Below are 25,990 nucleotides of genomic sequence, written 5' to 3' on the forward strand. Positions count from 1 at the left end.
CCTACCAGCCCCAGCAAAGGGAGCTGCAGGCTGACCCTCGAAGACAACAGCCCCAGAGAGGGCAGAAGGGTCTCATTTGTGTTCAGACATTTCTGGGGACTTTTTAGTTGGTGACTCCCAAAGAAATGGCCTGAGGACTGTGCCCCCGGTTGGAAAACCAGCATAGAGCCTCAGCAGCCCTCTGCAGGGGCTGTCCCGTGGCGAGGGGACTCAGTGACCGGGGCAAAAGGGCACGGGCTTTTGTGTGACATTTGTGGTGCTGTAGCACGTGGTGGCCCGGATTGGGGCCCCGCTGCGCCAAGCACAGCACGCACAGACGAAGAGCTAACAAACACCGAGGAGCTAACAAAAAATAGAGAGGCGAGTTACAATCTGCTCACGCCTCGGAAGGGCTGGGGCTGCGGAGCACTGGGCCATCAGACCCATCTGCCAGGCTGGTCCCAGTGTCCTGGCTGCACTCTAGGGAACTGTCTAGTCACGTTGCAAAAACCATAGTCTCTGCTACAGGAGGGTCCCCCCTTGTGTCAGGCTGTTCCATCATGGGGATGGCTACAGGCTTCCCCCTGACCCGACCTGCAATCCCATAAATTCCTCGCTACAGATCCTCCTGGTTTGCCACCATAGGGGGGTCAAACAGGCCCAGGGAAGGGAACCCCACCAGGGCGAGAGGCAGCCAGTGATCTGTGGGCAGCCCCTGGGTGGGGAGGCAGATGGCATAGGCGGGAGAGTCCCTCACTGGAGTCCAGTGGAGGAGCTAAGAGCTAATGCAGTGTCACCGAGCAATGGTGGGTCTGTCTTTGTCCTGCCAGGCTTGGGGCTCTGCCCCTGCAGTGTGTGGGTTCCTCACAGCACTGCCTAGGGGTGTGATATTGCCAGATCCCACCAGCCAAGCAAGGTTTGGCCAGTTCAAATTGTTGGCATCTTACTGAGGAAGGGGGCATCTTTCCTCCCAAATCTGCCTTAAATCAAGCCACAGTGTGCTGGGGTGGCAGGAGGCCTTGCTTTTCTGATGAGGAAGGATAGTCCAGTGGTTAGAGCATTCGCCTCATGCTTGGGAAAGCTGGGATCACATGCTAGATGTGGGGAAAATATTTACTGGGGAGTCTGGCCTGCTTCCTGCCCCACGTGGTGCCCCCAGAGAAGGGCATGCTGCACCTCCGAGGAGTTCTCAGTGCAGCATGAGAATGTTCAGTTATTTTGCCAGGCTGCCTGAGGGCATTCACCCTGCTGAGTAGCAAAGGTGTATTGCAAACAATGGAGGTGTACAAGCCCCTCAAAGAAAACATAGCAAGAAGTCATTATAATGGAAAACGTTCGACAACGTAAATATAGGGTGCGCTACCAACTCCCCCCGTGTGTATGTATGCAACATAGGTGAATGCAATGGAGTAGTAACAAAAGCTAACTTAATGCACCATCCTGGTTGAGAATTTAAACACCTGCCCTTTGGAAAATTCAAATCCCAAGACTAAAACCTTGCTTGCGCGCCAAGAACAATGAACTTGGAAGACCATGCATCCCAGCGCCACCTGGTGGCGCCTGCCACAGCAGCGTCATTGTGGCAGCCTTAGACCCCACGTCCAGCACTCCAGCTACACGCTCAGCTCTGCACTTTAGTACACTGCTGACTTCGCGGTAGGAAACATTGTAGCCCAGGGGGTTCAAACCAGTTTTGTGAGCTCTGCACGGAGCATCTTCAGCTCTGCCCAAGGCCCTTGTGCTCGTTAAGGACTAAAGGGCTGGGATATATTCTACAAGGAAAATACATCCCAGAGATATCAAAGATTAAGGAGGGAAATCAACAGTTCCGAAGTGTCTTATGGGGAGAAAAGCACCATTTTAGTCCTATATTTTTATTACTATTCTCCTCGGATTCTTATACTGTGCCTAGCACAAGGTATCGAAGTAGCTTATGGCATCACTTAGCCTCCACCGAGATCAGGGTGCTGTTGCGCTAGGTGCGGTACATACACATGCCATAGGAGACTGTTTCCAAAGCTTGCGATCAGCGGTGGAAGAAACATACATTATCCCCATTTTACAGATGGGGAATTGCGGCACGCCGAGATGCAGCGACTTCCCCAGCATCATCCGGTGAGTCGATGGCAGAGCAAAGGGCTGAAGCCAGGTTTTCTGCGCCCTACTCCCCTGGTTTAACCATCTTTTCCCTCTCTGCGCCCAAGAAGTCAAATAGAAATCATTATTTGCCACACAACCCCACTTTGGAGCGAGAACAGCCTAGAGGGTGTTTTTGATTATAATGTTTTAAAGGTTTACAGTTGGGATCCCTTCTCATTCAGAGCATGAAGCTGCTATACACACCAAGGCACTTGTCTTGCTCTGTCCTGAACTTTGGCACAGCGTTGCTGTGTGCTGTTAGCGGCTGCGTTCCACCCCCGAGGTGGCTGCATTCCCGTGGAAGTGATTCTTGGGCAGAAAGCCCTCTAGGCTGAAAGGCCCTACAGAATCATGATTGCGTTAGTCACGTATTTTTAACGTCACCCTTTCTATGGGGCACCGACACCCAATCTGGTAGATGTTGACCCTTCCAATCCCTCTCTTCGTACCCTGGCAACTGCAACATGAGTCAGTGCAGTGTTCATAGGCTTTAGCTGCGCTGAGATTCAGTGCTTAATTTGCTATGAAAGAGGTGCCGGGCCCCACGCAATTTTTTTTACATTCAGAACGGATGCAGCAAACCCAGAGGTGCCGGGGCTACGAACTGCCAAGCCCAGAGGTGTCGGGGCTCAGCCCTGGCACTGCTGATATTTCATGCCAGGCCAGCAACAACAGAGCTGCAGTGGGAACAAGGAAAAGGTGACAGTCACGTTCTCTTTTGCTACAAGGGAATCCCCCTGGCTGACAAGCGGTCGTCTTAGGGTTTAAAAAAGAATTGCTGGCTCACTGAGGCCCGATCCTGCGAGATGCTGAGTACCACAGATCTCCGGGAAGACTTGGTAAAGGGACTACTAAGTAGGGTTGCTAGGTGTCCGTTTTTCGACCGGAATGCCCAGTCGAAAAGGGACGCTGGTACCTCCGGTCAGTACCGCTGACTGGACTGTTAAAAGTCCGGTTGGCGCGAAGATGGCAGGCTCCCTATCTGGCACCACACGGCTCCCAGAAGCAACCGGCATGTCTCTCCGGCTCCTAGGTGGAGACACAGCCAGGGGGCTCCACGCATGCTGCCCCCACCCTGAGCGCTGGCTCTGCATCTCCGATTGGCCAATGGGAGCTGTAGGGGTGGTGCCTGTGGACGGGGGCAGTGTGCGCAGAGCTGCCTGGTCATGCTTCCGTGAGTCGAAGGGACACATCGCTGCTTCTGGGAGCTGCCTGAGATCTGCACCCCCTCCCACACCCCAACCCCCTGCCCCAGCCATGAGCTCCCTCCCATATCCAAACTCCCTCCCAGAGCCCGCACCCTGTACCCCAACCTCCTGCTCCAGCCCTAAGTCCCCTCCTGGACCCTACACTCCTTCCTGCACCCCTGCCCCAGCTCAGAATCCCCTCCCACACTCCAAACCCCTTGGCCCCAGCCCGGAGCCCCCTCCTGCAGCCCAAACCCCTCCTCCCCAGCCCCACTCCATAGCCAGCACCCCCAGCCGGAGCCCTCACCTCCTCCCCTGCACTCTGCCCCAGCCCCCTGAAAATGAGTGAGTAAATGAGGGTGGGGGAGAGTGAACAACCAAGGGAGGGGGGAATGGAGTGAGCAGGGGTGGGGGCTCAGGGAAGAGGCAGGACAGGGGGCTGGGCAAGGGTGTTCGGTTTTGTGCGATTAGAAAGTTGGCAACCCAACCAATAAGGGCAAAATAAAGGGGACGGGGGGAAAGTCTACTCCCAGGACTGCAGGCTGGGAACTTGCTGCTTTATTTAACTGCATCACAACAGAGAGTTGCGGGGGGGAACAGGGGGAATCCTTATGCAACTAACCAAACAGGAACTAAGCGTGTGTGTGTGGAGCATGCCTCCCACCCATAATACTCTGCGTAACCCAGTGAACCCTTGATGACCTTACCTACAGAAGTCAATGAGGGTGGCGGGTTCTCTGCCCTGTGCATGCTGCAGGCAAGCCCCAGAGCAGCAGGCCCGTTGCAGCCTCCCTCCCTGTCCCTCCTTCCGTTTTTTGGCACCCTTTCCATTGATATAGGGGAAGGGGCGGGGGCTGATCTCTGTCTGAGTGAGCTTCTGTATGAAGAAATCTTCCCTGCAGGCAGCAGCCATGAGACAAGCGAGCTCGCCTGGCGTGGCACATTGCCTGGGAAAAGTGAGAGCCACGTGGTTGAAAGGCAGCAGCAGAGCAAAGCAGGGATAAGACACACGCTGACGACTGTCATCATGCAACCCAGAAGCATCCTCGCTCCTGCAGGCACCAGATGCTTCAGGTAAGAGGCTGCCGGGTGCCCTCTGCTACCGGTTTGTGATGGACAGAGGCTTGAAGGCGCTGCGTTCTGAGCTGCCCCGAGCTGACCCTGCTAGCAATGGGAGGAAGGCAACTGATTTGCAAAACGGTTCTTTCGCCTCCTGGTCGGGTTTTGCCTTGGGAATGGGGGCAGCAGCATGTCGCTGCGAAGCCTGTGGTGGCAGGGCGTGGGGGTGGGTTCGGGGGTGTCCTTCTCTCTGGAAAAGCCCAGATTTTGGGGAGATTGGTCCTTGGAGCTGATGGCCCGATCCTGCGAGATGCTGAGTACCACAGATCTCAGGGAAGACTTGGTAAAGGGACTACTAAGTAGGGTTGCTAGGTGTCCGTTTTTTGACCGGAATGCCCAGTCGAAAAGGGACGCTGGCAGCTCCGGTCAGTAGCGCTGACCGGACTGTTAAAAGTCCGGTTGGCGTGGAGATGGCAGGCTCCCTACCCGGCACCACACGGCTCCCAGAAGCAACCGGCATGTCTCTCTGGCTCCTAGGTGGAGGCACGGAGGGGTCGGGGGAAGGAGGGATGGTTGCATTGCAAGATCCCTTGCAGAGCCAAAAAGACTGGTATCAGTCACAGCATCACTGAAAATTATGGAGAGGGTTAGAAAACACAGAACCCAGCTTGTTCCATGACCTGGGACCCACCTGTCACCGGCATGTCAGACTCGGGGATCACAGCCGTCCCTTCTGAAAAAGATCAGTGAGTGGAACTCCATTGGCTTAGGAGAGAGATGCCGGCCGAGTCAATATTTTGTAGAAATTGAGATCCTGAAATGGGGCAGCTTGCCATGAGGAAAAGCGATGCAATCTTGTTCCTTCAATGCAGCTGGTTCATTTCACTCGTGCAGCCCGATTTTTCAATTCTGCCCTTTCCGGTCCAGCTTTTCCAACACAAAAGGGCTTACCTTAAAACAGAGAGCAGACGCTGGTTCCAGTTGCCTGGTTCCATGCTGGCTAAATTCTCCCGGGAGGCTTGGTCGATGTTTTTGTCTGGCGCTTTGCAGACTGATCACTTTTTCAATACGTTTTTAATATCCAGGGCAAGGATGTTATCAAGTTCGACCTGAGTTAAAATGCTTAGCAGCAACTCTGCAAATAATGGGTCGTTTTGCCTGCTACAATATAGCACAGAGACTTCACAAACACTTCCATGTACTACTGCTTTTAGTCAAATGCCGTTCCGGATGAGAAGCCGGGTGATTTTTCTTTAGCCTCTTGTTAATCAATCTTTTTCTTTTTTGTAAGGGCACACAGCTAAGACCGTGTGTGAATATCCTAATTTCTAATGCACATTTCTGAGCTAAATGTCATTGCCGGCTGGAAGAATATATAAGTCTTTAGTGTTAATCCAGAGGACGATAAACCTACCACATTGGGATAGACCCTCAATCTTTGCAAACCAGCACGGCTCCACTCACCTAGTAGTCTGACTTGCCAGTGTACCTCAGCTGAGGGGCTGGCTCGGCGGGTTTTAAAAATAACTGGCATTTACATGTTGATCAGCCACAAATTCAGCTGTGCAGAAGGAAAGGAGGGTGCATTGAGTTAAGATATTTGGTTCTGATGTGTTAAATAAACCCAATTATCTCCTAAAGCCTCATCCAATTGATTTGAACCAGACTATTCATGGAGTAAGGTGTGAGTAAGGATGGGTAGGGCCATCGAGTTCAGTGCCCTGTCTCTGACACTGGCCAGCACCAGCTGCTATCAGCCGTGCCTTAGAGATTGGCTTAAGCTCTGAAGCACAAGGGGTAATATCTCTGCCAAAGGGATTGTTAGCAATAACTACACTAACCCTGGATCTTCTAGTTATCCATATAAATGTCCAGTCCCTCTGTGTATCTTGCTAAGTTCTTGGCTTCAGCCACTTCCTGTGGCAGTGAGTTCCACAGGCTTGTCGCACATTGGGTGAAAAGATCTTTCCTTCTTTTCATTTCATTAGGCATCCCCTTGTCCCAGCATTGGGACACAGAGAGACCAAAATCTGGGCAGCTGGAGGGTAACTAGTGTCCGGAAATCTTCAACGGGGCGGAGATCTGTGGGAACGCTACAAGTCTTTGGCCACGGGGCCCTTTAAAGGAGTTCAGCCAGTTTCTCCGGGCGCTGCCGCAGCTTGTTGAGGGCTGAGTGCAAATAACAAGGTGTTAGCTGGTTTCAAGGCAAAGCCAGGAACTGTCATATGGAGAGCGGCATCATAAAAAGCAGCAAACTTGCTTCGCTTGGGCTATAATTAGCACCGATCAAACTTCATGATGTAAATGCAGCGTCGTGCCAAGGTTGGCTATTTAAAGCAGTCGCTAATGTGCAATCCTGTCTCGGTCAATAATCCTTGGTGGCTCTGTGCTGTCCCTGGATTTCTGGGAGAAATGCGTCCCTCTTGTGCACTGTCATAAACTGCAGGTCGCCAGTTCCAGGGGGTCATTTCCCAGCTGGCTCCTTCTGCTGGGATCTGGGACCCCCCCCCCGGAGATGAAAAGGATGCATTAGTGGTTAGGGCGCTAGCTAAGGTCTTCGGAGAACCAGGTACAATTCCTGGCTCTGCTACAGGCTTCCGGGGTGACCTTGAGCAAGTCACTTCGGGCCAGATTCACACAGGGGACTTCCGTCTCCGTGCATTGCATGGGGAGAGTTAGGCGCCGAGGAAAGGCATCTCCAGGCACTGGGGAACTGCATAAGCTAGGAAGCAGTGCAAAGCAGAGGTATGGGGGGCAGAGGAGCTGTGAGAATACGCAACAGCCCCGTGGTTAGGGGTACACCTTTAGCATGTAGGAGACGCTGGGTCCAAGCCCCTGCTCCAAATCAGACGGAGCAGAGATTTGAAGCTGAGTTCTTCCACCAACTCGGGGGGAGAGACACGTGTCATTGTCTGATCGCCCCCCCACCCGGTGGTTTGTGTTCGGCCGAGGGGTGCCCAGTGCTCGCCGACTGGATCGCGCCCCGCAGGGCAGACAGGTGGGGAATCGCCTCGTTTGAAAATCACCCCGGGGGCTGAGCAGTTCGTTAGTTGAGGGGCGGGGTCAGGACTCGGCTTGGCCCAGGCCTGACTGAAGAAATCTTGGGGAGAGGGGACCCTCGCTCTAGCAATGAACGGGTTAATGGGGGCCTGAGAGGCCGGTTCTGCTCCCTGGTTGCACCTGGAGGCTGGGGAAGGGGCTGAGCGAGGGAGAAGCAGCAGGGACCAGGAGGTGCTGCAGGGAAGGAATTCCACAATCCCTCTCTCGGCCTTGGAGGGTGCAGAGGCTGGCCAGGGAGCTGGCCGGGCCCTCCAGGATCTGGGCTTCCAGTGGGCTTGATTGAGGGTCAGGTGGAAGGTCAAGCCCCAGGAGGGCAGTAGCTGGGTTAAGTTTGTACTTCGGGGGTTCCCGGAGGGAGCCCTGTGGGTTCTGGCCCGGAGAGAAGGGTGAACCTAGAGAGGCTGTGGGAGAGGCCAGTTGACAGGCTACGGCAGGGAGGCAGGAGCAGGGGGTCTGACGGGGCAGACATCAGCTGCCGGTTATAGGGTCCCTGGTCTGGAACCCAGTATAGAGCCTGGGCTGGGCTTCCCCTACCAGCCGCTGGGGAAGGTGGCGTGAGGCCTGTGAGCAGGGGATAAGGACGGCGGAAAACCCAGAGGGAAGGGCTGTGAGGCCCATGGGACTGAGGAGCAGACCTCAGGTTGTTGCATCTTTCTCTTGGGCTTCCTGGTCCCCCAAAAGGGGTGTCACCAAACCGTGACCTGGCCGGCGGGCCGAGTCACCAGATGGGACCTCTGCAGAGCTGGAGCAGCCATTGCCAGGGGGTGCTCGAGAGGACAGCGCTGCTATGCTAAGCCCAGCCACGAGGGGGCGCACCAGTCAGATAGTCTACAGGCACGTATGGCGTTAAGCCACAGTGAGGAGCATGTCGGTGATGCCTAAATCCCTTTGTGTATCTGGCCCGTCTGTGCTCTGTGCCTCAGTTTCCCCATCTGTACAATGGGGATAACAGCACCGCCCGACCTCACAGGGGTGCATGAGGATAAATACAGCAAAGGCGGCGAGGCATTTGGATACTCCAGTGAGCCTCATTCACATCGCACCGGCCACCCCTGGGTGGCCGATTGGCCAGATTCGAAAGGCCAGCCGGCAGGGGGCGGCTTTCCAACCCCACGGCCGGACCGACCATTCAGACAACAGTTGTGTTATGGCAGGAGGATCGTACAGCCCAGGGGAGCTGCTGGCATGGACGCAGTGCGTCAGATCCTCTTGTGTGAGGCGGAGGCGGGTATTTGAGGGGTGGCCGAAGTTCTGGGAAATGAAAGAACATTAATAACCTTCCAGAACTTGTGAAGTCACTATTGGCAACTTAGTGACTGTCCGAGAGGTGCTAATTATAAGTGATATAGAAACAGGCGAGCTGTTGAGCGGTCTTCCAATGACATAATGTATCTTATGGTATTTTAATGAGGGAGGCAAGGTTGTAGGGTCAGGATTCCTGGGTTCTTTTCCCCAGCTTTGCTCTTCAAACAATGGTGAGTCGTTCTTAATGGGTTGAAATGTGCCCTGTCTGCAAAACGGGGTGAATGAGACCCACTGTGCAGGGGGATCTGTGAGGGTCTGAGGATCCCCAGCTGTAAGATCAGACCCTTGGATGTTAACGAGGTGATTGAGTGAGGAGTGGGAGAGTCTGGGATACAGAGTTCAGATCCTGACTCTAGCCTCGTTCCGTTATTAATTCTAATTAATTTGAGCGTATCTAATTAATTGACTAATTCCATCATTAAACAGTCACTCCTGTTTCTGAGTGAATGTGTTGCGTGGGACTGTCGGTGGAGAGGGAGTAAAGCTGTAGGAACGCCACTGACTTGATGGGAATCACCCTGAATTGATACCTGAGCAGGACTGACCCTTCCCCAGCTTCTTGCTTATTTTCCCATTCAAATACCCCTAGTGACAAAAAACTAGTTAACTGGGGTAGGCCGTACCTTCTGGCTCCTCCGGAAAACACCCCCATGTGAAGGGGGGAGGGATAGCTCACTGGTTTGAGCATTGGCCTGCTAAACCCAGGGTTGTGAGTTCATAGAATATCAGGGTTGGAAGGGACCTCTAGAGGTCATCTAGTCCAAGCCCTTGCTCAAAGCAGGACCAATCCCCGTTTTTGCCCCAGATCCCTAAATGGCCCCCTCAAGGATTGATCTCACAACCCTGGGTTTAGTAGGCCAAAGCTCAAACCACTGAGCTATCCCTCCCCCCAGAGTTCAAGTTCAATCCCTGAGGGGGCCATTTAGGGATCTGGGGCAAAAATTGGGGATTGGTCCTGCTTTGAGCAGGGGGTTGGAGTAGATGACCTCCTGAGGTCCCTTCCAACCCTGATATTCTATGATTCTATGATCTGCCCTTTTAAGATACAGGCTGTGGCTTGGAGCCAAAACAGGCTGGACTGGGCTATATGAACAAGCAGCTGAACAAGAGAGAGGACTGTGGAACCCGCGCTGACTTCAGTGGCTGGGCTCTGGCTCAGACCAGACACAGAGACTTTGTGGACTTTAAGCTTGGGAGCTCTGCACCAGAATCCTGAGCTAAGGCCCTGCCCCGAGATCCTAAAGGGGACGTACTTATTTTGTTAGGTTTCAGAGTAGCAGCCGTGTTAGTCTGTATCCGCAAAAAGAAAAGGAGGACTTGTGGCACCTTAGAGACTAACCAATTTATCTGAGCACAAGCTTTCGTGAGCGACAGCTCACTTCATCGGATGCATTCAGTGGAAAACGTATCTGATGAAGTGAGCTGTCGCTCACGAAAGCTCATGCTCAAATAAATTGGTTAGTCTCTAAGGTGCCACAAGTCCTCCTGCTCTTATTTTGTTAGTTTGTTTTGGCTTCCCCTTGCCTGGATCCTTTACGTATTGATGACCCAGATGGCAGGAATAACGTGCAGTACCTCATCTGGCCACAAGGGGAGTGTACGTGGCACATGCCATGAGTTGCACAATGTTCTGAGGTTTGATAGCCCCAGCTCCTGGAGCTGTGCTTTTTGGGAGCTTTTATTTAAACTTTTTTGAAAAGCAAGTTTCCAGCCCCCTGACTAGGGAGAAAAGCTTGAACACCTGCCCCCAAAAGGCCCACGAAGCAGACCGCAAATCAAAAGCATTCAACATTTATTAAAAAAAAGCCAAAAACAACTCGTGCTTTTTAAGCCACTCTTTCCACAGTATGCATCCGATGAAGTGAGCTGTAGATCACGAAAGCTTATGCTCAAATAAATTGGTTAGTCTCTAAGATGCCACAAGTCCTCCTTTTCTTTTGATTTTGTTTAAGGGCCTGATTCATGCTTTCTGAACACTGCGGGTGGCAATAGTGGGGTTTTCAGTGGGACCCCATGTGACGAAGCGGGACTGTTCTTAATGTTTCCTCTGAATAGTGTGGGGGTGCCTCAGTTTCCCCTATGCAGTTCTTAAGTATTTAGGTGGTGGGATAAGGGTTTATGATCCTTGCAGAGCCCTAGAGGGCAGGTATGTGCAGGGGTCTGGACACAGAGAATGCCCAATACCCTGTTTCCTGGCAACTGATGGCCTGGGCCCTTCCCCCTGCCAGGTGAGAGCTAAAGGGTTAGAGAACAAAGGAATCAGGTGACCTCCTGGCCCAGGAAAGGGACAAAGCCCAGAGGAGGAGGGGCTGGAGGGAGTTTCAGTTTGGGGCTGGCTGGGACATGGAGTGAAGGGCAGATGTGGTTGTCTGGCTCACTGCCCCCCAGAATGGACCCGGCTGAGGGGTCCTGTTCTCTGCACCTACAAGCTCTGTTTTAGACCATGTTCCTGTCGTCTAATAAACCTTCTGTTTTACTGGCTGGCTGAGAGTCACGTCTGACTGCGGAGCTGGGGGGCAGGACCCGCTGGCTTCCACAGGAGCCCGCCTGGGCGGACTCGCTGTGGGAAGCGCACGGAGGGGCAGAGGATGCTGAATGCTCCGAGGTCAGACCCAGGAAGGTGGAAGTTGTGTGAGCTGTGTGTCCTGAAGACAGTCTGCTCACAGAAAGGAGACTTCCCCATAGTCCTGACTGGTTTCATAGGGAGCAGTTCCAGAGCATAACCCGGGGACTCCGTGACACCCCAACATGTCCATCTATCAGCTTCTCTGGTATTGTAGTATAGTGCTCATCAAGGGGTTAACGGGGTTATTCAGAGAATTATGGGTTGGGGCCATATTCATAAATCCCCAGAACTTCTAAGGAATGGCTGCCCCCAGGCAAAGCTCAGCGTACGTGGGATCAGACTCGTGGGATCAGACTCGGGTCGTCAGATAGCAAGTCGGAAAGATCAGGACCGGGGGGAGGGAATAAAGTGGGGGAGGGGGTAATAAGGTCCTATATAAGGCAAAGCCCCTAATAATCGGGACAGTTTTGATAACATCGGGACATCTGCTCAGCCTAGATCAGACAGGGAGTAGTTATTTGATAGGGAGGGGGTATCTTTCTACTAGGCAACAATCAGGAGTTGTATTAGATGACTGGAGCTGCTATGTAAAATCAGGTGGGTGGGGGTGGTACTCTTTCCAGGCTCCACCCACTAAATAAGCTCCACCCACACAAGTCACCAAAATGAGACCCCACTCATAACAGAATCTATGCAGATATTCAAAATATGCTTGTGTTGCCACCGACCAGGCTGGGCTTGGCTCATGCTTGGTGGGGCTTGACAGTGTCTCCTTGGGCTCAGCTCCTCCCATGTTGGGGGGGGGAAATAAGTGGTGGCCCCTCCTGCACCTTACCCACTTGGGGCACAAAACGAGATGCCGCGCACACTAGATGGTCCCGATCTATGTCCCTCGCCCTGCTCTCACGCCAGGAATGGAAGGGCTGACTGGGCTGATGCTTAAATTCTCATCACTGGGCATCACAGTTTGCTCCTCCCCAAGGTGACCGGGGCAATTCAGACCTCGCCGAGAGATTGTCCCAAGTTCCCCGCAGACCATTGGTGAACCTCCAAAAAAGCGAACAAAGCGTTTCTTCCCAGTCGTGCCTGAACTCTTAAAAAATGAAAGTGGAGACTCTGGAGAACAAGGCTGTGGGCTCAGAGCGGTGGTGGGAGGGTGAATGGGTGCGTGCCAGCCGTTCCTGAGCGCTGGATAAGATCCGTGAAAGCTAAAGGTTGCCTGGATTGATTCAGAGCGCAGGAGGTCTTTGCAGAGCTCTCGTTACTCAAGATGAAATCCAAGGTGGAGCACCACTCCGGACATGCCGAAACCCGCAAATAGGACCACAGCATTGCAGGGCCTTCGTCACAGAGATGAATTCCACCCTCCCCTTGAAGAAAGCTCCTTGCCTGGGTAAGGCAAACAGAGGTTCACCATAGATCCCTGCAGTGTTACCCTGGGTCTGAGCACCTGGGTTAGCCCAGCCCAGGCGTGAGCAGCCGCATGGCAAAGCCCTGCCCAGGTTACTGTGTCCTCACCGGTGCTGCGTTCCCCTGGGGACTTCTGGGGGCGCGTCCCATGGTGCTTTGTGCTGCTCTGAGTGGAGCTGCCCTGTGATTCTTCCCTGGCCAATTGGGGGAGAACTTGTCTGTGCGTCTAGGCACACGGAGGGCAATTGTGGGGAGGCACAGGAAGGCTGTCAGCCCTCGAGGGGTTTAACCCGCATCCTCGCTGCCAAGGGAGCAGGGTCCCCTCACCAGCCAGGCTCTCGCCCGCTGAGTCAATGGAGAGCGAGCAGCTCTCTGTCCTTCATTTATGGTTTTAAACACCAGCAGCGACTGGGCTCCGCCTGGCAGGTGAACGTCAGCCCGGCGTCGATACTGGCAGTGCGGCTTAAACCCACTGCTGGGCAAATTCTCTCTGTTCCCAACCCAAGAGGCAGCTCAGCGACATGGGTGCAAAGCCTCATGGAGGGCAGAGTCGGGCCCGTCGCGGAATCCCCGGGCAGAGTCGGGCCGCTGGGTCTAAGCCAGTACCAAGTTCTCATTTCTTCCTTTGCATTGCAGTCTCTGCCCCCGTCCGCCCCTCACCCCCTTTTCTCTTTGGCCAACACACCTGCATTAGCCTGATGAAAGCTCCCTCTGCTCAGATCTCTGAATCTAATCACCATCCATCTGCCTCCTGGGGCTACTTAGGAGTTGGCAGCTCTGAGCTTGGACGCTCGGGCTGCGTTTTTACTGAAAAAGGCCTTTTAAAAAAATACTAATTAAACCTGTGTTGCCAGCACAAAATGATCCCGGGGCCAGATCGTGTTTGCAGCGGTTGTTCTCAACCCGTCAGCACTGGCCTTCCGTGTGGCAAAACAAGTAGGCGAGAAATTGACGGCTTCTCTTGGGGGGGGTTTCGACTGGAAAATCCCGTCCGTTCTGGTCTACACTTAGACTTACAGCAGCATAGGTGTGTCGGGCAGGGATGTGAAATAGTCACCTGCTTTGGTGACACGCTGTGCCGGTGTAGACACAACTACACCCACAGAAAACGGCTTCGGGCGGCCTAGTTAATGTCGTTCGGGGAGGTAGTGTTCCTACGTCGGCAGAAAAGCTCCCTCTGTCCGTGCACGCTGCATTTATACACTGGGAAGCTATGTGGGCATGCGCTGTGTAGGCCAGGTGTAGCTTAAGCGTCATTCCCCCAGGGTTGGGTGGGTTTGTCGTACCTTGGGAGTTAATTGCTAAGAAAAGATGCAGGATCTCTCTCACTTAGCCTTCACCCCCTCCTGTTGCTCCATCACCCGTTTCCTCTGCGCCACTGCAGTTAGCTGCCGTAAGGGATAATAATTCCCCAGGGTTTCTTTCGCCCTGAAGGATCCAAAAGAGCTTTGCAAACGATGACCAAATCCTGCAGTCCTTACTTAGGCAATTCTACCATTCAAGTAGGGGCATAGCGAGCAGATCGAGGGACGTGATCGTTCTCCTCTATTCGACATTGGTGAGGCCTCATCTGGAGTACTGTGTCCAGTTTTGGGCCCCACACTTCAAGAAGGATGTGGATAAATTGGAGAGAGTCCAGCGAAGGGCAACAAAAATGATTAGGGGTCTGGAACACATGACTTATGAGGAGAGGCTGAGGGAGCTGGGATTGTTTAGCCTGCAGAAGAGAAGAATGAGGGGGGATTTGATAGCTGCTTTCAACTACCTGAAAGGGGGTTCCAAAGAGGATGGCTCTAGACTGTTCTCAATGGTAGCAGATGACAGAACGAGGAGTAATGGTCTCAAGCTGCAGTGGGGGAGGTTTAGATTGGCTATTAGGAAAAACTTTTTCACTAAGAGGGTGGTGAAACACTGGAATGTGTTACCTAGGGAGGTGGTAGAATCTCCTTCCTTAGAGGTTTTTAAGGTCAGGCTTGACAAAGCCCTGGCTGGGATGATTTAACTGGGAATTGGTCCTGCTTCGAGCAGGGGGTTGGACTAGATGACCTTCTGGGGTCCCTTCCAACCCTTATATTCTATGATTCTAAGTCTCCGGAAGTTTTGTCCAAGAATAAAAATGCCCTTTGCCTGGCACCAAAATGCAGTCTGTTCTGGGGTGGAACACGGCAGCACACAACAATGCAACATATTTTATTTGTCATATATATTTCTTTATCCTAAAAGCAAGGAGAGACACTGTCCCGTTCCTACCGTCTGTACAATCTAAACTCAACTTGACACCACAACAAGTGAGGATTGGAAAGAGACTGAGACTAGATCGGAGTAAAGCCCCCGCCAGCGTTCTCAGCAGACAGAATGGGCGAGCATTTGGCCACGACATCAGGAGAGATGCCCTTTCTCTTCCAGCAGCTGCAGTTCGAGGGCATTGTCATTGCTCCATGGCTGGAAGACTTCACCAGCATTGAGTGGAACTCAGCTCCCATTGCAAAGGGGATTCTGTACATGGAAATTGTATTGGTAGAAGATTATTGAGCCCTGGGAATCTAAGAGAACTGAACATAGTGTTTTTTAAAAGGAGGCCACCTCTGCTCTCTGAGAACATCTTGTGGAGAGATGCTAAACTCCAGCCGAGCTGTACAGGGGATTTGCAGTCCTTGTTCCTCTCTGAAAACAGGGGACAAAACTGACACCTTTCAATTATACCTACAGCCCAGTCCTGCTCCTCTGGTGTGCCAGGATCTACCCGGAGTAGCCCTGCTGGAGTGACGCTGAGTTTACACCAGCGTCACGGAGGTCAGGATCTGTCTCTGTCCTCTAGCCGGTAAAGAAAGACAACATTAGGAAGCGCCATGCGTGCCAGACCTCATTTCACCAATGACATCCTAGTCGAGTAGGGAAAGGCAACAGCTCCCATTCCAATGAATTCTTGTCCTCCCACCCCTTCCAAGCCTCCCCCCCACCTCTATGATGAATGTTCTCCCCCTTTTCAATCATCCCTTGCTTTGATGGCTGCGTTTTAATGCATGTGCTGGCAAGATGCCACAGGGACACTCAAAGGAGATTGCTTTCCTTGGCCTGACTTGAGAGCCACAGCGTCCCGGCCTTTGCAAACAGAGAATTGCCAGCCGGCAGGCTAGGAGGAAGCCAGCCAGGCCTCTGGGTTGGAGATGCGACTATCTCTCAGGGCTTGTACAAGCGTGGGCACGTAACAACCGTCTCCGCATTGCCCTGGCCACTGTTAGACAAGGAGCGCTAAAATCTAGCTTCCAGCCTGAATAATAGTGCCCTGCCTAGAAAGCAGAGGTTCCCAAATGTGGGGCGCGCTCCCCTAGGGGGGCACGGAGCGGAGGAATGTTCGTGGGGGGGCATGGCAGGATCCAGGCCAGCCCCAGCCCCATGGGAGGTGGGGAGGGAGCACCACCCAGCCCTGCTCTGCTCCCAGCTCTTCTCCGGCCCTGCTCACAAGCCGCGGCTCCCAGCCCATGCCCATATCCACCCCCGACTGCGGCCCAGCTGCTGCTCCGTTCTCGGCCCTGGCCCTGCTCCCGCTCCCAGTCTCACCCCCAGTTGAGGCCTCAGCCTCGGCCCCCTTCCCCCTGTCTGCATTCCCCTCCCCCCAGAGCTGGGGCCCTGCTCCCAGCCCTGGCTTCAGGGGGTGAGGGGAGGCTGGATAGAGGTAAGGGGCGGGGCGTGACCCTGAAAAGTTTGGGGACCACTGCTATAGACGGTCTCCTTCTCCTGCCTGTCAGGCTGTTGCTGCATGCTGTTATAGGCTGCCATACCTCACCCCAGAAGAGGCTGCTTGTCAGCAGGTCTAGGTACACTTCTAACGTGCTTTGTGGAAGGTGCTAGCAGAGGGCAAAGTGGCTGGGAAGTATCGGCAGAGGGGGAGGCAGTTGCTTGGGATGGCCCAGGGGGAGGAAGAGTAACGGGATGAAGTTAGGGAGAGGTAAATTTAAGCTGAATAGCCAGGAAGATGAAGATATGGGTTAGGGAGGCAATCATCCCCTGGGGGCCAGTGGTAGATACAGCTGGCGAATATACCATGGGGCAGAGAATGGGCACTAGGCACCATGACCTGGCATTAGAGCGAAATCAGCGTCTTGTGTCTAACCCACCGAGCGACCAGCCAAGAGATTTGAGTTGCCTTCCCAGCTCCGCTACAGATCCCAGGTGTGACCTTGGACATGTCATTTAGTCTCTCTGGACCTCAACTTTTTGTTTTCTTACAGTCCCCCCATTTCCTTCACTCTTGGCCTGTCTTGTCTGTTCGGACAGCAAGTGCCAGGGGCAGGGACTGTCCCTCCCTGTGGCAATGCAGCGCCTGGCACAATGGGGTCTAGATTTCAGTTGGGTTCTCTGATCACAGGGGAAGACAGGGTGTTTCAGGGGATAGAGCACTGGACTGGGACTCAGGAGACCTGCTCTGCCAGAGTCTCAGCTCTGCCACTGGGGGACCGTGGGCAAGTCCCTTAACCTCTCTGTGCCTCGGTTTCCCCATCGGTACAATGGGGATAATGATACTGACCTCCTTTGTAACACACTTGGCGATCTAGGGGAGAAGAGCTAGGTCGTACTGTTATCCCCATGTACAGAGGGGGGCACGGAGGCTAAGTGACTTGTGCAAGGTCACACAGGCAGTCGGTGGCAGAGCAGGGAGATGAACCCACGTCTCCACAGGCCTAGGCTTGGGCTTTAACCACTGGACCATGCTGCCTCTGTAGTAGCTGTGTTTCTTCAATGCACCCTCCTGCTTGCGGCTATGGTAGAAGCCCTTAAAGCCTGGGGTTTTTAAGGCTGCAGCATCAGATCCCTGCCCGCTTTGTTTCCAGGGGCTCAGCCTCCCAGGGCAAACACTCACAGTGGCCTGAGTGTATCTTTGCCCCCGTCCTACAGAACCAGCCAGTTCCCTTGCAGATAGTTCTTACTGACGGGCGTCTCCATCAGTGGGGTGACGAGTCACCGACCATTTTGATTCTCTCTCCCCAGTGGGCCATGACCTGCAAGAAGGACAGCGTGGCCAGCGGGAGCCCTGGGGAAACGGGGGAGTCAAACCGGAATCTCTTTGCTGCGATCTGAACTGGCCGTGCGCACAGACACCCCGCCAGGGTCATGATTAAAGGTAAGTGTGTCTTCCCGGAGCACACCGGATGGTGGCTGGAAAGGCGGGCTGGAATTAAATGACAAAAGCTGCCCATCTCTGGGAAATCGCATGCAACGTGGCAGGGGCGTGTGTCTGACGCACTGGGCTGGCATGGGAGAGACCTGGGTTCAAGTCTGCACTCTTGCACAGCTGCCAGGTGGCACCTAACCTTGCTGTGAAGGGCTGGGAGAAAGCCAGCTACCCGCTGGAGGAAACCCTTTGCCGCGCCCAGCAGCCAAACCCCCTGCCATGGGAATGGGGTGTGTGCGCTGAGACAGAGCATCCCTCTCAATGCTGTGAATAGAAACCCCTTGTTCAGGGCTTAAGGCCAACCCTTTGTTGGGGAAGGGGCAGGGGCAGTTATCCCGGCACTACAGGGTTTGTTGCACTGCCCTGTGGCAGACACTAGATGGGGCACTGGTCCGAGGGAGGCTATTTCTGCATTCCTCCAGGAGCTGCAGTGCCCCTGGTCGAGGGCCACGTCCGAGCGAGGGGCAGGGATTTCCCTGCCCGTCTGGGAAAAGCAAGTGCCCGGTTTTTCATTCCCGCCAGATCCAGGCACAGGCTCGCAACGGCTCTAGTCCCTGGGGACGTCTCCACGGCAGCAGCAGGGGTAACTTCCAGCTTGGGCAGACGTTCCAGCCCAGTTCCCTGGCCCTCCCAGCTGGGATTCAGTCTCAGGTCACTCACTTGCCTGACAAGATCCCATGTAGCCTTGGCCAAAAATGAAAGAAGCTGGATCACCTGTCCCTGGGGACAGCTCCCTCCCTGGGATCAGACTGATACGGCTGAAAGGCATCTGCTGTGGCTCGGAGCTCCGATGGGCCCCCGCCACCTGGGGCAGTGGGGTACCCCGCAACTCCCTGCCACCACGGGCAGCGGGGACCCTGCAGCTCCTGACTGCCACCGGATGAAGTCACGGAGGTCTCTGGAAGTCATGGATTCTATGACTTCTGCGACCTCCGGGACTAAATCGTAGCCTCCCCCATCAGTGCTGCAGCAATTTATGCTCTGAAGCCTTCCAAACTTGTCAAACGGCAGCTGTGGAGAACATGGTTTTCTACCCCTTGGGCATTCATTAGAGGGGAACTTGTATTTTAATAAATCATTCGAGGCTGGAAAAGTTCCCGGCATCGTCCTCTGCTTTAAAAATAATACATCATATCCCAGGGCCACTGAATTTCAGTGCTGAGCGAGATCCATTGTCCTTCACCTGCAATGCTAACCGGGACTGCCAACATGGCGGGGGGGGGGATAAAATACAGCCTTGGGTGTGCATGTCAGCATGGAGAGGCATTTAAATCACATTGATAGTGCCATCTCTGCTGTGGGTTAGCTGACATTTTCCAGAAGGCAAAGGTTTTATCAGCCGTGGTGCGATCCAGCGGGTAGAAGGCCGGACAGAGACTCAGGAACCTGGGTTCTAGTCCCGGCTCTGCCACTGATGTGCTGCGTGACCTTCGACAAGTCCCTTTCTCCTCCTGGGCCCACGGGGGACTCTCCTCCTTCAAGTGTTTCTGAGGTCAACGGATTGCAAGCGTATCAGGTGCTGTGGAGGAATTGTGAGTTTAGGAGTATCCTTGCAGGGAGAGAGAGTCAAACGCCGACCCTCTCCTGCTACCACGTCAGGAGGCAAATTGGGGCCCAGATTTGGTCCTTGGGAGATAGCCCTGGCCAGACGCCATGGTGATGGCGAAAAAACAAAGAGCCAGCCCTGCACCAGTGTTAGGTTCAAGATGCTGTGCTGTCTGGCTCTTAGATAGATGGGCCTGCTGCATGGCTCTCCCAAGGCACCCGTGGCCAGCTGCTGTCTAGGTGTAGATCTGCTTTGGTTCTCTAACTATGGGATGTTCTTGTTTTGCAGAAAGCAGGTAAGATGGTGGCTGGGCCTTTCCTAGACTCTCCCTTCTCTTGGGCTTGTTGGCATCCCCTGTTCTTCCTTGCCCTGGAGGCCCTCCTGACGGGATCCAGCTGGAGCTGCCCTTCCAGGTGCCACTGCTCCTCCCAGGACAGGTCTGTCTTCTGCAATCGCCGGCGCCTGACCACTGTGCCGGGCGGGATCCCCCCGGAGTCTGAGCTCCTGGACCTGAGCAAGAACCGGATCAGGACCTTGCACCAGGGCATGTTCTCCCGCCTGCAGCCCTTGAAGGAGCTGGACCTGAGCGAGAACATCATCTCCAACATCGAGCCTGGAGCCTTTAACAGCCTGCAGAAGCTGATGACCCTGCGGCTGAAGAGTAACCAGCTGAAAATCGTCCCGCCTGGAATCTTCACCGGCCTCCCTAACCTCACCATCCTTGACATCAGCGAGAATAAGATCGTCATCTTCCTGGACCACTCCTTCAAAGACCTATTCAACCTTAGGAAGCTGGAGGCCGGGGACAACCACCTGGTCTTCATCTCACCGGAAGCCTTCAGCGGGCTCCTCCGTCTGCAGCAGCTCACCCTGGAGAAGTGCAACTTGACGGGCGTGCCCCAGCTCGCCCTCTCCCAGCTTCCCCACCTGGTGGAGCTCCGGTTCAAGGTGCTCAACATCAGTGTCCTCCACAACTACTCCTTCCGGAGGCTGCACCGTTTGAACGTGCTGGAGATCGACCGCTGGCCTTTCCTGGCGACGCTGGAGCCCCGCAGCCTCTCGGGACTGAACTTGACCTCCTTGTCCATCACCAAGTGTAACCTCAGCTCCATTCCTTACGAGGCGTTCAGGCATTTGGTTTATCTCCGGTACCTGGATCTTTCCCACAACCCCATCTCGGTGATCCATGGGAAGAGGCTGAGTGACCTTTCGCGCCTTCAGGAATTCCACCTCTCCGGAGGCAAGCTGGCCACCATCGCCACCAGTGCCTTCCAAGGACTCAACTACTTCCGGCTGCTCAATGTCTCTGGTAACGCCCTGAGGACCTTGGAAGAAGGGGTCTTCCACTCGGTGGGGAACCTGGAAATCCTGCGGTTAGACAGGAACCCCCTGGCCTGTGACTGCCGGCTCCTATGGATTATCCGAAGGCGACGCAGGCTTAACTTCGGAGGGCAGCAGCCCGCCTGCGCGAGCCCCACAACGGTCAAAGGGAAAGTCTTCAAGGACTTCTCCGACGTCCTCCTGCCCAGTCACTTCACCTGCAGGAAGTCTAAGATCCCAGACAAGACCCCTCAGCAGGTGAGTGTGGAAGAGGGGGGAAAAGCAACCTTGAGCTGCAAGGGTGAAGGGGATCCACATCCAACCGTCTACTGGGTGTCGCCTCATAACATCCGCCTGGACTCCAACCACAAGGGGCGGATGAGGGTCTTTGCAGATGGCACCTTGGAGGTTGACTATGCCCTAGCCCAGGACAGCGGCACCTACCACTGCGTTGCCAGCAACGTAGCAGGGAACGACACTTTGCTGGCGCACCTTCTCGTGAGCAAGCCCTCCTCCCAGTTGGGCAACGACTCCTTCCTGTTCTCCAACCGCTCGGAGGCCTTCCAGACATCCCTCATCGACGTGGGCACGCTGGTGGGAGTCTTGGCCATGGGCATCCTGCCATTCCTCAGCTCGGTCACCGTCTGCTTCGTCTTCATCTTCTTCTGGAGCAAGAGCAAAGGGAAGGTCAAGCATCACGCCACCTTCGAGTTCGTCCCTCATTATCCCCATGCGGCCTGGAACAAGCCGCGCAGCAGTGGCGGAGGCAAGTTTGCCATGAAACTCATGTGATGGGGGGGCCATTTTCTCACCTCAGGCCCCCATAGCTTTGTAAACCTGGGAACGAAAAATGCAGAGAACTTACAAAAGTGGTTCATCTTTGTGAGCTGCCGATGCCAGCACCCCGCTCCACCTGTGCAGCAGCGCGGGGGGCCGGGGAGTCTTGTGGTCAGCATGAAGCAGAGATCGTTTATAGTTGACCTTTTTGGCCGACTCTCAGGGACCTGGCAATGATACTGGTGCAGGTTTGGTGTAAAGATAACATGTTAAGGCAGAAGCTAGAGACTATGGACTTGGTGGCGTGGGGAGTTGGGCCTGGACTATGAAGCCTTTCATCTCTAGGTCACTGGTTCTAACCCCGCCTAGGTTGGCAGGGGCTGGAGAGGTGGGGACCTCTGGGGAATGAGGTTAGTGGGGCGTGGTGAAGTTCCCAGGGGGCAGCTGTCACATCTCAATAACTGGATGAGCCATGGTCCTTACTCCAGGAAGTGGTCAGGTTTGAGGTGTGTTGGCTGGGAAGCATGGGGGGAAAACATAAATGTCCCAGAGCTGTGGAGAGAGGATGTGTCCTAAAGCAGTGAGATAAAGGAGGAAGGATCTTGTGGGACATTGTAAAATCATGGCTCCTTCCCCTGGAGTGGAACAGCTCTCACAACATGGCAGAAAATAATATAACTGTCCGAGTGGGGCAATTTATCAGGGGTTTTGGCAGTTCTGCTATAAAATGATGGGGGTAAACTGGGGAGGGTTAATAATTGGAAGTGTCTTTGCCAGGCCTGGAGTCATCTTTGTCCCTGAAATCACCCAGATCCTTAATGGGCTCCCAGAAGGGAGACAAAATGTTCATCTTTCCCCTCTTCCCGCGACCCTTTTACAACCTCTCAATCTGCAGTGAATTATTCATGTCAGGCAAAAACCAAGCGTGCTGCTAAATGCAATCTATTAAAACCACTGTGGTTGAAAGTCTTGTCTAATGCTTAACCAGATCGTCGAGAGCAATACATAACACTCCGCACTTCTATAGCAACCATGAGCCAAAGAGCTCAAAGCCCATCACAGTCATTACGGGGTTACACCTCATGACAACCCGTTGATAAAGGTAAATAGCACAATCCCCATGCTACAGATGGGGAAACTGAGGCACAGAGCAGGGCGGCGTTGTGTCCTTTGCTCTTTATACTACAACACTATGAACAAGCTACCCAGGCAGAGCTGGGGCCTAAATAACCACACTCAGTCACTATACAGGAATGTGCCAGGCCTAGTTACACAGAGCAGGTGGCTCTGGCTGGTTTCTGAAAGCTTCTCAGAACGTAGTACACTGTGAGTGCCACTAGAGGGCTCACAAGCTATAGTATTAACACCTATTTGGGGAAACTGAGGCACTGAGCGGGGACATGATTTGCCTTGAGATCACACAGTGGAGCTGGGAATAGACTAGACCTCCAGGAATTCTGACGTGCATCTCTGCTCTAAACACTAGAGTCTGTTTCTCAAATGTGGCCACCATGGCTGCATGCGGCCACCAGGGTCTTGTCTTGCGGCCACGGCCTCCTGGGCTGTGACTTGGGGGAGGAATCTAGCAGCCCCTCCGACTCCCTGTTGCTCCCGGATGCACTGCCTTGGTGTTGATTGCTGGGGCCGCCAGCAGGGGTTGGACCCTGCCCTCCTCTGGAGACACCTGGGGTACAATGCTGGAGGAGAAGGCAGCCAGTGAATTTCCCACCTTCCCAGGGGCACTGGGGCTTAAACTTTGGGCTACAGCAATGGGGTGGCGGGGCAGCAGACTCTGCCCGGGGGCCCCGGCTCTGGCTGTGCAGTGGCAGGGTCCAGGCTCCAGCTGCCGGGCTTCGGGCTCCTGCCTTCCCTGACCCCCCCTCCAGGGCTGAGTAAGTCTGCTATGAAAAGTGATACTTGTATGTTAGTTAATATCACTTTTCACATCAGACTTACTAGCTAGCACCAAATAAATTACGACAAGTTGGCCATGTATATGTGCGTATTTATTTGTTCTTGCTAAAGCTTATTTTAGGGGAAAGTGTGGGGGCGGCCACCAGCAAGAGTTGGTGGCCACACTCTGAGGCCACCAAAAAAATTGTCCTGAGAACCCCTGCACTGGACAACCCTCCCCAAGACACATGGGCCAGGGAATAATTTATATTCCCCACCAACTTTGCCGGGTGGCCTCCCTGTAACTCCAGACCTGGCCTCACAGCCTAGGGAACCAGAGATGACACGAAGATGCAGGAATTGAACTTTCATTCCTTTGCCCTGGGTTTTGTTGGAATCATTTCCAAAGATATTGGCTCGTAGCAGCTAAAGCACCGGCGTCTCTGCTACACGATGGCCGCTTTGCCCTAGAGCCCCACATATGACCGCGTTCTCTGCGGGGCTGCGCCGCCGGGTCAAGAGCATCCCTCCTTGGGCAAACAGCACCTGCGTTGCAATGGCAGATCTCCAGGCCCCCTGGCACAATCCGAGCCGGGGATGTTTATGGTCCGTCTCTCCCTTCCAAATCGCTTTCCCTCCTTGGTGCAGTAAACCGAAACCGCTCCGGGAATCCAGGGGGCAAAGAAATTTCGGGCATGGACGATATTTTTGTGACAAGTTACCGGGCATGACGCTGGGAGCCACGCTCGCTCAGGGGTGGCGTTCAGGGTCCCTCGAGGGGCGGCATTGGTCACACAGCGAGGTTGATGAGTCAGTTCCTGGACTTGCGCTAAAGGGGTCAATTTTAGCAGACAGCCCAGGTTTCATCCCTCCTGCCTACGATTAGCCCAGTGCTTTGCATTAGCAATGTGGGTCCTGAAGGAGCCCCGTAGTTCCCCCGGCCCCGGCAATAGGTGCTGTATGCACACGGTCCCTTTCTCCTCCTGGTAGCCCAGCTACAAGCCACGGGCTTGGTCCATCACGCTGCTCCTGGCCGTCGGCCCAGCTTGTGAAACGCGTGCATCTCCCGAGTCATTTTTCCTCAACTGCAGTTTTCCGCTACCTCCTTGGAGAAGTTGGAGCCTGGCCGGGGCCCCCTGGGGGATTTTGTCCCCTGCATTTTATACCAGCTTGGCTGAGGTTTGAATTTAGCCCTAACTGCATCCTAAAAGAATTCTGTCACTTGTGTGCTTGGGTGGGAGGCTAATTGTCTAAGGGGGAAATTGACTCCCGGGCCTGGGTGCCAGCACACAGCAGAAGCCCTCAGACCATGATTCTCAGTTGCTCCGTTCCCACACCAGGGACAGGGATGAAAGGCCGGGAGTGGGGAGAGGAGGCACGACGGTAGCTGTGAACTTTAAGCCGTCTTTCTGCTCCCTGTATCCTGGAGCTGTGCTCTGCCCGATCCCTGCGGGGGCATACAACACAGAGAATAGCCGCAGCCCAGAGCACTCCAGCTCCCTCTCTGACATGATCCCTGCAACAGGGATGGAGGCCAGCTTGGCTCACTGGACATGTCTGCGAACAGCCCTCATCCTCCAGCTTGAAACTCCCCAGCTGGATTCTCTCTCTTCAGCAGGCCCAAATCCACAAGCCCTTGGACTGGGGGCAGGGTGTTCAGAGATGGAGTGTGACGACTGTTCTTGGCGGTCTCTCAGGAGCTCAAGGCTCGTCAGAGGTGATAACCCTCCCCACGCTCCCCCTGTGAGGGGAAAACTGAGGCACAGAGATTTGCTTCCAAGTTATACTGTAAGTCATTCAAACTGGGCTAGAGCACAGGACATGCCCGAGTCCCAGGCCCTGCTTTAAATCTCTACCCCTCTGCCACAGCCGGGAATTGAACCCAGGAGTTCTGACTCCCAGTCCCCCCTGCTCTGACCACTAGGCCCAACTCCCCTCCCAGAGCTGGGAATTGAACCTGGGAATCCTGACTTTCCTTCCTCCTCCCTGCTCTCACCTCTGCCCCCCAATATGCTGTAGCAGCCATACCCAGCCCAGGAACAACTGGGCTGATTCCCACAGGGCCTGCACTGTTCCCAGCATTTCCCTGGGGCAGGCTGGGGTGCAGAGTGCGAGAGGGGGCTCAGGGCAGGGGGTTGGGGTGCAGGGTGCAGGAGGGGCTCAGGGCAGGGAGTTGGGGTGCAGAGTACAGCAGAGGGCTCAGGCCCCCTCCCTCAGGGGCCACAGGGACGTGGTGCTGACCGCTTCCGGGAGTGGCGTGGGGCCAGGGCAGGCAGGGAACTTGTATTAGCCCCACTGCACCACAGGGCTGGCAATTCCGCAGGCCGGATCCAAAGCCCTGACGGGCCGGATCCAGCCCACGGGCCGTAGTAGGCCAAAGACTCGGAAAGCCAGTTTTAACCCAGATATATTTAATTAGCTCGCTGAAAATGCATTGAAGAGTGCCATACAGTCTGTGTGTTATTCTCTGCACCATGCAATGGGAAAAGGTTTTACGTGCATCTCAGCAAAGCACAATTCACGCTATCGAGCAAAGGATCGATAGTTTCTTCCCTCTACTCCCATTCCCCCCACCC

The 25,990-nt window shown here is 54.4% G+C and overlaps 1 protein-coding gene across 1 annotated transcript; it reads left to right on the forward strand.

Annotated features, from left to right (window-relative positions):
• The first annotated feature begins 4,150 nt into the window (after positions 1-4,150).
• LINGO4 (leucine rich repeat and Ig domain containing 4) lies at positions 4,151-22,486 on the forward strand. Its single transcript, XM_048828307.2, has 3 exons — positions 4,151-4,379; positions 17,695-17,827; positions 19,713-22,486. The coding sequence occupies exon 3, from the start codon at positions 19,725-19,727 to the stop codon at positions 21,534-21,536; it is 1,812 nt and encodes a 603-aa protein (XP_048684264.1). The 5' UTR covers positions 4,151-4,379; positions 17,695-17,827; positions 19,713-19,724; the 3' UTR covers positions 21,537-22,486.
• The last annotated feature ends 3,504 nt before the right edge of the window (positions 22,487-25,990 follow it).

This window comes from Caretta caretta, chromosome 24 (genome assembly GCF_965140235.1).
Source record: "Caretta caretta isolate rCarCar2 chromosome 24, rCarCar1.hap1, whole genome shotgun sequence".
NCBI lineage: Eukaryota > Metazoa > Chordata > Testudines > Cheloniidae > Caretta > Caretta caretta.